The sequence below is a fragment of the Dermochelys coriacea genome, chromosome 3, assembly GCF_009764565.3.
Source record: "Dermochelys coriacea isolate rDerCor1 chromosome 3, rDerCor1.pri.v4, whole genome shotgun sequence".
NCBI lineage: Eukaryota > Metazoa > Chordata > Testudines > Dermochelyidae > Dermochelys > Dermochelys coriacea.
Genome location: NC_050070.1, coordinates 7,755,670 through 7,769,080, shown reverse-complemented (window position 1 = coordinate 7,769,080; position 13,411 = coordinate 7,755,670). Strand labels below are relative to the sequence as shown.

General features: G+C 45.0%; 1 protein-coding gene across 3 annotated transcripts in view; it reads left to right on the top strand.

Moving 5' to 3' along the window:
• KIF13B (kinesin family member 13B) overlaps positions 1–13,411 on the top strand; it is a 221,803-nt gene that overhangs the window by 86,142 nt on the left and 122,250 nt on the right. For 2 of the 3 annotated variants that reach the window (XM_038397207.2, XM_038397206.2), the window contains exons 9-10: positions 1,216–1,328; positions 12,587–12,698. In XM_038397207.2, the coding sequence (XP_038253135.1) occupies positions 1,216–1,328; positions 12,587–12,698 (225 nt within the window). Of the gene's footprint in view, positions 1–1,215; positions 1,329–12,586; positions 12,699–13,411 lie in introns of those variants that run through there. The other variant, XM_043510083.1, reaches the window with a different exon arrangement.

Genomic DNA, 13,411 nt, shown 5'->3' with positions numbered 1-13,411 from the left:
GGGGTGTGTGTGTGTGTGTGTGTGTGTGTGTGTGTGTGTGTGTTTGGAGAGAGAGAGAGGGTTACTTTTGAAAATTTAATTGTACTCTTAGTACTTACATAGTACAGTGATGGGAGCTACGGAAAAGCTTAAGGTACTTATTTAATTTAAGGGAAGTCCAAATCCCAAGTTAAATGTTTGAAAAATTGATTTTTGGTCCAGCTATAACTTGCAAGAGTCATAAGAATTTATGATAAAATTTCTACAATATGATGAGGGTTGAAAGTTTTTTAATCCTTTTCTTTAAGGAGAAGGTCTTTGGAAGGGATGTGGGAAACCTTCCCTGTCATCTTAGTATTTTTGTAAATATCTGCCCTTCATCAAATGTGGAATTATAACATACTTCCTGCTTTGCTCATTCTTTGTTCAGACTGCATCATTCTGAAAATCAGGGCTGGGAATCAGTGTCAAACTGAGGGACTGTTTATGCTACAAGCACTACTGCAGCACAGCTGTGGCACTGTAGCTATTTTTCTGTAGTGTATGGGTTATTTATGTGCCGTAATAAATCCACCCCCTTAAGAGGCAGTAGCTTGGTTGATGGAAAAAAAATCATTTGTCAACCTAGAGGTGTCTGTAGCAGGACTTAGGTCAGCCTATATATGTCTCTCAAGGGTATGAATTTTTCACACCTTTGAGTGCCATAGCTAAGTCATCCTAAGTTTTAAGTGTACAGCAGGCCTGAGATTAGCATTCAGGAGTCCCTGACTCCCACTGTGGCTTTGGACAAACAACTGATCCCTATTTTCAAAATGAGAAAACTAAGTTAGAGATGTTGCCCCCGATTAGATTGAGCGTCGTGATCTGTGGCTCCTGGTCCCTTGCCTGTGTTCCCTACTCCCACTCTTCTTGCTTTATACCTGTCTAATACTGGCTGCATTCCTCCCTTCTGGTACTTGGGTGTCTAGCTACAGGTCTTGGAGTTCTTGGTGCATCCCACATTACCACTTTTGAAGCAGAAACTAAAGTAACAGAAGGATTATTTTTGATTCAAAGCGCTATGTTTAAATGTTCAGTACTTGTTATAATATTTATTTTAAAATGTGTTTGATAAAAGGTCCGAAGTAAGGAATACAACCTGCATTCTTATTTGAAAACGTGGCAAACTGAAACTTAACTGGAAATTTTAGTGAGTAAAATCTTTTACCAGTAACTTTTCTCTTGTCCGTTCCTCAGACATCGGGTGAGAAGGTGGGCAAACTGAGTCTGGTGGACTTAGCAGGCAGCGAAAGGGCAACTAAGACTGGTGCTGCAGGTAACAGGCTGAAGGAAGGAAGCAACATTAACAAGTAAGGCTTTTAGTGATTTTTCTGACTGCTATTTTGTTAAAATAGGCAATAAAGGAAAGCTACACCAAACTTCTAATGCCATGTTTAATTAATAAGATTTCTGCAAGGTACTTGTAACCAATTCAGGCTTTTCTCAGGTTGTTTTGTATTTGAATGTTATTTCTATAGAAATTCTTAAGTGATCTGTGCACATTTTAAGAATTTAAGATGTGTTTTATGTTGGCTTATATTCCCTGCAACAGTTACATATGTAATTTGTGTTGCAAGGATACGATTATAAAGGCTGAAAACTTTTTATCTTGTGAGTTTCTCAGATAGAAAATTGATACATTGCTAAGCAACGTAGCTTGTGTTGGAAGAGAATATTAGTGGAAATGCCACTGGCTAACGTTTTTGTCATAGCTGCCTTTTGGAAAAGCAGGGTCTTGCCTTACATCTGACACTCCTGCACTTGCAGTTATCTTCATGAATAGAAACTAATAATTATGACAAACTGATGTGTACAAAAAGGGGACTAGATGGAGACCATCAAACTAAATTTCAATTGTCTGAAGTGGGTGCTGGATGGGCAAGGGCTGTTACTGCTTTAGGTATTTGTTACATTGAAGATATAGGTACCAATTAGATCAATATTAATTCTGTGAAACTGAGATAACGTTACACTACTTAAATGACAATAATTGGAAGGCTTTTGTTCTTCTTTGAGTGATTGCACATGCATTCCACTCTTGGTGTGTGCGTGCCGTGTGCACAGTTGTCAGAAATTTTCCCCTCAGCAGTACCCATCAGACCAGCTCAAGTGCCCTCTGCTGCTGCACACCACCACATGCAGGTATAAAAGGCAAAGCCACTCCTGGCTCCTCTCAGTTCCTTCTTGCAGCCGATGACGGTTGTTAGAATCTGGTCTTGCTTTCGCAAGTTCTCTGTGTGCTTTTCTTGTATATAGTTACCTAGTTCTTAGTGTAGTTAGTGATAGATAAGTTTGTTTAGCATCCGTTAGTTTTTTCTCGGTTCCCCAATTTTGGGGTTCCGTTTGTCAGTACCAAGGAATGCCTCAGTCCCAGGCTTCAAGCCCTGTCTTTCTTGCTCAAAGCCGATGCCTGCCAGCAAGCTGCGCTCTAGTTGTTCAAAGTGTTTCAGTGAGACTCCCGTTAGGGATCTGTGCCAGATTGGCAAGGACTTCAAGCCAAGAACCAAAAGAGATGGAGAAGCCAAGCTGAAATTTCTTTTAATGGAGGCTGCTCTGAGCCCACCTTCACAGTCTTCTTGGTCAGAGAGCGTACTGTGTGGCATGTGTGAGCGGTACACCGCCATTGCTGACTGAGTTCTGGCACCACTCATCCTTGCGGGTGCCCAGGAAGAAGCAGAAGTCTTCCAAACACATTGTTGGGAGAGGCGGATCTCCAATCCCAAGTCTGTCAAGAAAGGGGGCAAAGTGTCGAATAGAGTGCAATCAAAATCGAAGCATTCCTCCACTCGCTCTTTGGATAAAATGGCACAGTTGATTCAGGCACCGAACCAGATAACATTGAGTACAGGGCCCAAAGCGGCACATTTATCATCTGTGGCACCATCTTTGTCTCTTGTGTATTGGTCAGTGACTATTCCAATACCATCCATGCCAGAGGCATTTGCAGCTGCAAGGAACTTGTTGAGCTTATTGGTGCTGCTGTCCCCAGTGGGGCAGGAGATCTCTCTTACAGTATAGGTAGACTGTTCAGCGTCAGCCTCCTCGATGCAGCACTCGGTATCAAATCAACCTCACATGTCCCTGAGCCATCATCTGTCTATACCATCCAGAGGGAAGCCAGTGATGATGGCTTTTCTCTGTTCTTCTCCGGACTTTTGGCGCCAGTCTCCAGCGCCAACTGAAATGGCCCCTCCATGGTCAGGAGATGCCGATTCTTCTTATTTGGATGTTGGCTCTTATGTCTCTCAGCCACAGCGTGTGTCTCGCCGCTTCTCTCCTATACTTTACCAGCCTGGGGTCTTGCGAGATTCTGCGACTGGTGCTGGCATGGACATGTAGCCAGAAAGATATTGGGGTCCAACGCCTTTTGTAGCCCTTCTGGAACCCGTGAGCATTCCTTCCTATTTACAGATCCTCTGTCATTCATGTTCAGTTTCCTCAAATAGATGTGGGGAGTCATCTCATCAAGCCCAGCCTGTTCCTGAGCAGGAAAAAGGTATTCAAAGGAGGATACTGTGGAACAATTATCGGGGGGGTCCAGCCTCAACCTGTGCTAGCTTCCTCTTCTCCACTCCCTCCTCCCCCCATTAAGTAGTTCCTTGGGAGTGTCCTTGCCCCCTCCTGATGACTACAGGGTTCTCCAAGAGATCTTTAAAAGGGTGGCCTTAGCCTGGGACATTCAAGTAGAAGAGGTTAAGGAGTTTTCTCACTTGCATCATTGACATTGTGGCCCCAGCCGTACCATCTGAGGTGGCACTATCAATTGATAAGGTGATTTTAGCATCCATCAAGGCTCTAGAACATAAGAATGGCCATACTAGGTCAGACAGTGGTCCAACTAGCCCAGTATCCTGTCTTCCAACAGTGGCCAATGTCAGGTGCTTCAGAGGGAATGAACAGAACAGGTAATCCATCCACTGTCGCCCATTCCCAGCTTCTGGCAAATAGAAATGCTATTCCTGCCCATCCCGACTAATAGCCATTGATGGACCTATCCTCCATGAACTTACGTAGTTCTTTTTTGAACCCTGTTATAGTCCTGGCCTTCACACCATCCTCTGGCAAAGAGTTCCACAGGTTGACTGTGTGTTGTGTGAAGAAATACTTACTTTTTGTTTGTTTTAAACTTACTGTCTATTAATTTCATTTGGTGGCTCCTAGTTCTTGTGTTATGAGAAGGAGCAAATAACACTTTCTGATTTACTTTCTCCACACCAGTCATGATTTTAAGACCTCTATCATATCCCCCCTTAGTGGTCTCTTTCCAAACTGAAAAGTCCCAGTCTTATTAATCTCTCCTCATATGGAAGTTGTTCCATATGCCTAATCATTTTTGTTGCCCTTTTCTGAACCTTTTCCAATTCCAATATATTTTTTTTGAGATGGGGCGACCACATCTGCATGCAGAATTCAAGATGTGGGCGTACCATGGGTTTATATAGAGGCAATATGATATTTTCTGTCTTATTAGCTATCCCTTTCTTAAAGCTTGCCAACATTCTGTTAGCTTTTGGACTGCTGCTGCACATTGAATGGATGTTTTCAGAGAACTATCCACAATGACTCCAAGATCTTTTTCTTTCATGGTAACAGCTAATTTAGTCCCCATCATTGTGGCTGTGGCAACTTTCTCCTCACTTGGTCCCACATCAGAACAAGTGGGAAGGAGCTTAACTATTATGTTCCCTCACAAGGCTTTAAGCATTTTTATTCCTACCCCATTCTGGGATCACTCATTGTCTCGGCTGCCAAAGAGAGGGAAGTCCAGGGGCCTCAGGCAGCTATCTCTAAGCCAAAGGGTGCCAAAAAGCTGGACTCATTTGTTAGAAGAATTTATTCTGTGGCAAGGGTACAGCTTAGAATTGCCAGCCAGCAGGCCTTATTGGGCAATATAACTTTAACATCTGAGATGTTGTCCTGAAATTTAAGGACAAGCTGTCTGAGGACACTAAACGGGAGTTCCTTTCGTAGGTGGATGAAGGTAAGTTAGTGGCAAAAATGTTGCTTCAGGCTGGTTTGGATGTCACTAACTTGGCTGCTAAACCATGGCTTCTGCCACAGCCATGCTCATGGTTACAGTCTTCAGGGCTCCAGAAAGCTAGGCAGGATCATCCCTGTTTTCAGCTCAGACAAATGATATACTTCACGGTTTAAAGGACTCCAGGGGAACTCTGAAGTCATTGGGCATGTATACTCTTTCCCCTTTGAGAAAGCACCTTTGTCCTCAGCAGTCCCACAAATACCCATTCTTGCACTTCACCAGGACCTATTGAGGAAAAAAAGTAGGAATTATAGGTGCAGGCCAACTTCTTTCCCTCCAGTTCCTCCTGGTCCCTCTAGGTGTCTTGGGGGTACTAAGCAACCATTTTGATGATTCAATCGAGGATGCCAGATCACTCCTCGTGATTCTAGTTTCTCCTTCCCCTTTGTTTGCAGACCATCTCTCCTATTTCTTCAGTGCATGGTCCCAAATTACTTCAGACTAATGGGTCTTATGTATCATGGAAGTAAGGTACACTCTTCAGTTTGTTTCTTTCCGTATTCATATTCAGGGACCACTCTCACGAGGTGCTCGTCCTTCAGGAGGTTCAAACTCTCATCTGGGTGAGAGCCATAAAAGAGGTTTCTCAGTGTCACAGAGGAACTAGGATTTATTCCTGCTATTTTATCATACTGAACGCAAAGGGACATCTCAGACCAATTTTAGAACCACATCAGCTCAACAGATATCTAAAAAAGATATTTTATTATGTCACTAGCTTCCATTTCCCCCTTCCTATATCCTGGAGACTGCTATGCTACCTCGACTTAAATGATGCCCATTTCCATGTGAGGATTTATCAAGACCATAGGAAGTATGTCAGATTCTTGGTAAACCAATCTTGCTACCAGTTCAGTGCTGCCTTTCGGCCTGTTGGCAGCTCCCTGGATTTTCACAAAATGTATGGGACTGGTAGCTGCCTTCCTGAGAAAGTTAGGAGTATATATCTACCCCTATCTGAACTATGGGCTTGCAAGAGGCCATTTCAAGATTCAGGTACTGTAACTCCTATCCAGTCACATTGTAAGGCACTGGGACTGTTGATCAACTCAGAAAAGTCTGTCCTTTCACCCCTTCAGAGGATAGAGTTTATACGGGCTGTACTGGACGTGCGCACACCAACCAAGAGTTGAATGGATATGTGCAACGCGTCTCCAAGAACAACAGTTACTGAACAGATAAGAAAAGGAGTACTTGTGGCACCTTAGAGACTAACAAATTTATTAGAGCATAAGCTTTCGTGAGCTACAGCTCACTTCATCGGATGCATCCGATGAAGTGAGCTGTAGCTCACGAAAGCTTATGCTCTAATAAATTTGTTAGTCTCTAAGGTGCCACAAGTACTCCTTTTCTTTTTGCGAATACAGACTAACACGGCTGCTACTCTGAAACCTGTGAACAGATAAGTAAGCTGTTTCTTCGAGTAGTGGCCCTGTGGATGCTCCACTGTAGGTGTGCCTGCGTCCCTGCACTGTTGATCAGACAACTTTGGTAGCCGTCTGTCCCACCCATGCAGGCACTGCTCCTCACCTGCCAGGAAGCTAGCCAGCATGTAGAAAAGGAGTACTTGTTGCACCTTAGAGACTAACAAATTTATTTGAGCATAAGCTTTCGTGAGCTACAGCTCACTTCATTGGAGTAGCTCACGAAAGCTTATGCTCAAATAAATTTGTTAGTCTCTAAGGTGCCACAAGTACTCCTTTTCTTTTTGCGAATACAGACTAATACAGCTGCTACTCTGAAACCAGCCAGAATGTATGAGCAATCCTTCCTCTGTTCCTTCTTAACAGCTCCTGGCAAGAGATGGAGCTTCAGCAGTCCATTCACTGATATTTAACTCCCTTTAGATTTGCTAATTTTAGCTTCCCTTGAAGCTTTTTTTCTTTACTTCATTTGTATTTTTGTTTGGCCATGCCTGAAAAAGAAGAAAGGGTTTTCTTCTCACCAACCCTGGCGGGGGTGACACACACATACACCCGGCCCCCCCCCACTTACCCCCCCACGACAAGGATATGCCCAGCTCCAAAAAGTGCCTGTATCCCAGTGACTGACCGATACTCACAGTGCATTTCCGGCCTGGGAGAAAAGAACATTCCACAAAAGTATGTCTTGTGCCAGCAGCTGAACCCAGGTCCAGGAAAGACAGAGTTTATTCTCCAACTCCTGCTCATGGAGTCAGCCTTTCAACCCCAGAGTCCCTACAGGAACTCTCATCACAACCCGCTACATCGAAGGGAGGTGAGCCTAGAGAGATGAGCCGCTCACACAAGGCCTCTAAGAGAAGGTCTGTGAGTCTCTGTAGTGAACCCTGATGGAGCTGAAAACTATCTCCGGCTCCATCAGTATCATTGGTACCTGCAGCACCAAAACCATCTAAAACTGGTACCCAGGGCACACGCGGTACCGAATGACAGAGGAAATTGGACTGCACAAAGACACAGTGGGCATGGGCAAAGAAACATCAGTACTGCAGGGGCATGAAAAATATAGACCTTCCACTCCGGGGAAGGCTCCATCAGTACGGATATCAGCACCGGTACTGACTCCGGTGCATCTGGCATCAATGGACTTTGAGGCCAAGTCCGCATCGCCAACTCTATCAGTGCAAGCCTCTCTGCGCTGACAACTACCTGCAGTACTGACGCCATCTGCACCACTGGATTTCTGGTGCACAACAGATACTTCGGTGTCCAATGCACCTGACTCACCCCTACTCGGTATCGGGGCCCCAGTACCAAGTTTTCCCAGAGCCCTGGACTCAGACATCTTCCTGCCATGCACTGCCTTTCTTATTGTCAGAGTCAGAAAATGAGCAAGAAAACTTGGGTTCCAGCTGCTCTTCTCACCTGCCATATGGAGTTCAATTTTACTATGAGCATCAGGCATATCATCCACCTGATCTACAGCCTCCCTGGTTTGGTCAGCCATAGTACCAACCACTGGGCCCGTACCCACCACAATGGCCATTCTGGGACCCTTGGCAGGCTCAGAGACAGCAAGCCTCCCATGCCCCTAGCATGGCATATCAGCAAACAAGGAGACACCCTCCTTCAGCTGTGGTTTCGAGGGCTTCTGAACCCCCAGAACAAGCAGGAGAGGAGATTGAGGCTGAGGTGGAGGAAGAAGTCCCTCCTCAAGCCCACTTCTCATCATCGTCACCGGACAAGATGGTGATCCCCTCTGCCATCAATGGCTGATTTCACATTATTCTAGGACCTGGCACAGAGGGTGGCAGAAGCCCTACAAATACCCTTGCAGGAGGTGACTGAATCTTACCACAAGCTGGTGGACATTTTGCATTCCTCCACCTCCAATTAATGAGGCATTCCTGGATCCTGCCAAAGTTATATAGCAGAACCCTGCATCTGTCCAGCCAATATGCAAGCATGCAGACAAAAAGTTTTATGTGCCAGCAAAGAACACAGAAATTCTCTCTTCCCACCCGCTTCCTAACTCCATCACTTTGGATGCGGTTAACTGTAGGGGCTGCCAGCAGCAGTTCAAATCTACCCCTTATAACCGGGACTGGAAATGTTTGGATCTGTTCGGCGGGAAGACATATTCATCAGCCACTCTCCAGTCCTGTGTAGCAAACTACCAAGTCTTATTGGCAAAGTATGACTATCAAAACTGCACAGACCTCCAATTCCTTTATTGAGCAACTGCCTGATTCTCACAAAGAACAGTTCAAGGCTATAGTCAATGAGGGCCAACTATTGGCTAAAATGTCCCTCCAATCCACGCAGCTGACACAGTGGCACACTCGATTTCTGTGGCCATTGTGATGAGACAGGCCTTGTGGTTTTACTTGTCCGGCTTCCCTGAAGAGGTCCAAACTATGGTGGAACAACCTTGGTTTTGAAGGGACAAAGTTATTTGCTGAGAAGACTGATGCATTCTGCTCACCATCTCACACTGGAAAACCCACCCATCCCTTCAGAGACCATCTTATCCCGTTCTGCAGCACCTAGGAACAGATAATCTCTGACAAGTGGGTGTTGGAGATCATTCAGGATAGATACGCTATTCATTTCTACTCCCCCCGCCCCAACTTCCCCTTCCCTTTCCAGGATCCTTCTCACAAGAGTCTGCTGTGTCAGGAGGTAAACCATCACCCCAGTGTAGGAGCCATAGAGCCTGTGCCCACACATCTAACAGGCAAAGGCTTCTACTCTTGCTACTTCCTAATTCCAAAGAAAAAGGGAGGTTGGAGACCCATACTGGACTTCAGAGTATTCAACAGATTATCAAGGTGCAGAAGTTCAAGATGGTCACCCTATCAACGATTATTCCAGTGCTAGAGAAAGGAGATTGGTTCTCGGCCCTTGACCTCCAAGATGCGTATTTCCACATTTCTATCATACCGAGTCACAGTTCTTACCACTGCCAGTACAGAATACTCTGCAGCAGAATACCTCTCGTTGCCCCCCACTCCCACCCCCCGGGTATTCTCCAAGGTCCTCTCGGTAGTAGCGGCTGATTACGCACTCAGGGCATCATGATGTATCCTTACCTGGACAGCTTCCTCCTTAGGGCACGTTCTTTCACCAAAGCCCAGCGAATCACTCAAACTGCACTGAATCTGTTCGAGAATCCAGGCATAAAAATGAACGCACAAAAACTGACATTAACACTGGTGCAAAGACTAGAATTCATAGGTGCTGACCTCAACTCCATCCAGGCGAAAGCACTCCTCCCACATCACAGATTCCTCAATCTCTCCATGCTGGTAAAGACAGTATAATCCAGCCTCCAGATCCTGCCCAATCACTGCCTTCAGCTTCTAGAGCATATGGCTGTGGGCACATCAGTCATAGCTCATGCCTGACTGCATGAGATCCCTCCAAACTGGTGCCTCAGTTTGGTTTACAGGCCAAATGGAGACAGTATAGGCAAATTATCATCAATGCCCACCAAGGTCAAACAATTCTTTGGCTGGTGGAAAGACCTGGTGAACGTATGTACGGGAGTCCCATTTGTTCAGCCTCCCCCATTTACTCCCGACCACCGAAGCATTTGGATATTAGGAAAAACTTTTTCACTATGAGGGTGGTGAAGCACTGGAATGCGTTACCTAGGGAGGTGGTGGAATCTCCTTCCTTTTGAGGTCTTTAAGGTCAGGCTTGACAAAGCCCTGGCTGGGATGATTTAGTTGGGGATTGGTCCTGCTTTGAGCAGGGGGTTGGACTAGATGACCTCCTGATGTCCCGTCCAACCCTGATATTCTATGATTCTATGATCCCTCGTAGATGGGGTACACATCTCAGTGGTCTCATGGTGCATGGCAAATGGTCTTCATCTGAGAAACACCTTCACATCAACCTGCTCAAACTCGGAGCGGTCAGCAACGCGTGTGCTCATTTCTTCCCCCTGATCAAAGACACGCACACAAAAGTCATGACAGACAATGTGGCCTGCATGTATTACATAAACCGTCAGGGAAGTCCCAGATCTCACTCCCTGTGTATGAAAGCATTGAAGTTATGGAACTGGTGCATTTCCCACAAGGTCTTAATATTAGCAGCCTACCTGCTGGGAATACACAACACTAAAGCAGACAACCTCAGTCACAAGTTCTCACTCAACCATGAATGGGAAGTAGATTTGATGGTCCTGCAAAACACATCCCAACAATGGGGGACTATGACAGTAGATCTGTTCGCTACTTATCAGAATAAGAAATGCCCTCAGTACTGCTCCAGAGCTGGGATCAGATGACACTGCTTGGTGGACACTCCTCCTCCTATGGGACAAGGGTCTTCTTTACATGTTTTCCCCATTTCCTCTAATACTGAAAGTCCTGTTGAAAGTGAAAAGAGAGAAACAAGCATACTGATTGCTCCCACCTGGCCCAGGCAGATGCGGTACTCTTATGTGTTGTAGCTGCCACTATGTCCACAGATGACTCTTCCAATCACTCTGTTCCTGCTATTCCAGAACAAGGGTCACACCCCCCATTCCAACCTGTCGATGCTGTGACTCAAAGCCTGACTCCTTCATAGTTCCATCACATAGTCATTTTTCTCTGAGAAAGTACAGTAATTGCTATTACACAATAGGAAAGGATCTACTCGTTGTACCTACCTGCAAAAGTGGAAAAGATTTCAAATCTGGTGTCAACCTAAAGGCGTCACCCCGAATGTGGCCACCCTACTGATAGTCCTGGACTACCTGTTGACTCTCAAGAAATCAGGTCTCTCTGTCAACTCACTAAAGGTTCACCTTGCAGCAGTTGCAACCTTCCATCAACAGGCGGAAGGATACTCTATCTTTTCTCATCCAACCACAAAGAGATTTCTCAAAGGCGTAGCAAAACTCTTTCCCCAACCTAGACTTCCCACTCCTCAGTGGAATCTCAACCTAGTGTTAAAAGGACTGACTAGACCACCATTTGAACCCATGGCCACTTCTTTGTTAACTCACCTTTCAATTAAAACAGCATTCCTGATTGCCATTACCTCAGCAAGCGGGATAGGAGAGAGAGCGGCCCTGATGGCACATCCCCTCCTCACTGTGTTCTTCTCCGACAAAGTCACTCTTCGTCCACATCCAAAGTTCACTCCCAAGTTGACTTGCACGTTTCATATAAACCAGGCTATTCAACTTCCAACCTTTTATCCTAAACCTCTTTAGGATAATAGGGAAGCCATCCTCCATATGCTTGACATGAGGAGGCCCTTGGCCTTTTATTTGGACAGGACAAGAGCATTTAGAAAATCTCTGAGACACTTTCTCTCTGGTGCAAAGAGATCAAAAGGTGCAGCGATTTCAGCTCAAGGACTCTCCAAATGGGTCTCGAACTGTATCAAGCTCTATAACCAGATGTGTAATGTAATACCCCTGTCTACAATACGTGCACACTCTACAAGATCAGTCACCTCCATCACCTTCTCCAAAGGTATCCCTATCTCAGAAATCTGCAGAGCAACTACCTGGGCATCTGCACACACCGTTTTGCAGAGCATTGTGCTATCCTCGTGGATTCAGCTGCAGATGCCAGATTCGGTGCTTCAGTGCTATCATTCATAATAGACTAGACTCTGAATCCCCAACCTTAAGTAGTGGACACTGCTCGGGAGTCGCCTACAGTGAAGCATCCATAGGGACACTACTCAAAGAAGAAGTTATTCACCTTGTGTGGTAGCAATGGTTCTTCAAGATGTGTGTCCCTATTGGTGCTCCATGACCCACCCTCCTCCCCTCTACTTTGGAGTTCTGGTAATTGACTCTGCAGTAGAGAAGGAACTAAGGAGGGATTTTCCACACATGCTGGCTAACCTCATGGCAGGTGAGGAACAGTGCATGCATGAGCAGGGTGGACTGTTACCAAAGTTCTCCAATCGACAGCGCAGGGTTGCAGATACACCTACAGTGGAACATCCATGGGGGGACACATCTTGAAGAACCATAGTTACTGCACAAAGTGAGTAAATTTTTCAATTTATTTGGGCATCCATCACAATTAAAATGGCTTTTTGAATTATAGATCTCTTCACTTGTTCATGGTTGGTTACTTTCTCCATGCAGGTCCCTTACAACTCTTGGGCTGGTTATTTCTGCTCTAGCGGATCAGGCTGCTGGCAAGAACAAGAACAAATTTGTTCCATATCGTGATTCTGTGCTCACTTGGTTACTTAAAGTAAGTGAACTTCTTATACATCTTTGGAGTGGGTGGAATGAGGAGAGAGAGAGAGAGAGAGAGAGAGAGAAGAATTTTTCCTTCGTAATGTGTAAAATATGATTTTCCATCATCTAACCTTAGATTTATATGCAGCAGTCTTATCTTTGAAGAATTAGAAGGGTATTCACCATTAGTGTCTCCATAGGATACATTCTATCACCCCTGCTTATTGGGAATAACCCTGTGATGGCCCAAAATATAGGGCATATTTTTGAAGTGATCTAATAAATATTTCAGTCCAGCTTTTTGAGTCAACTCACTAACAGCTACACTCAGAACTCTGGGGCTGATTTAACCTGGGTCATCTCCTTATGACCTAAGTTTACCCAACATCATGGGTGACATGATTAACTTCAGAGATTTTGGATAAGATGTTTAGCCCTTTGCTTCAACTCAGCAGGGGTGTATTCACAAAACATATTCCACTCTGCAGTCCAGTTGCAGTCATATTCTCATGCTCATGTGAAATGAGCAGTTATGGAGTCAGTTTCTGTACTGCAAATAATTCTGATTTGAAGGTTACTGTTGCAAAAAGAAACTGGATCTAGGAGGACTTCAAATGAAGCTCATTGACATCTAAATGATTTTGTTTTGCTCCTGCTGCCTCCTTTTATATATAGTGGTTATAAAAGGATGGTAAGCTGCAGTTCACCAAAAAGAGAGAAGTTTGG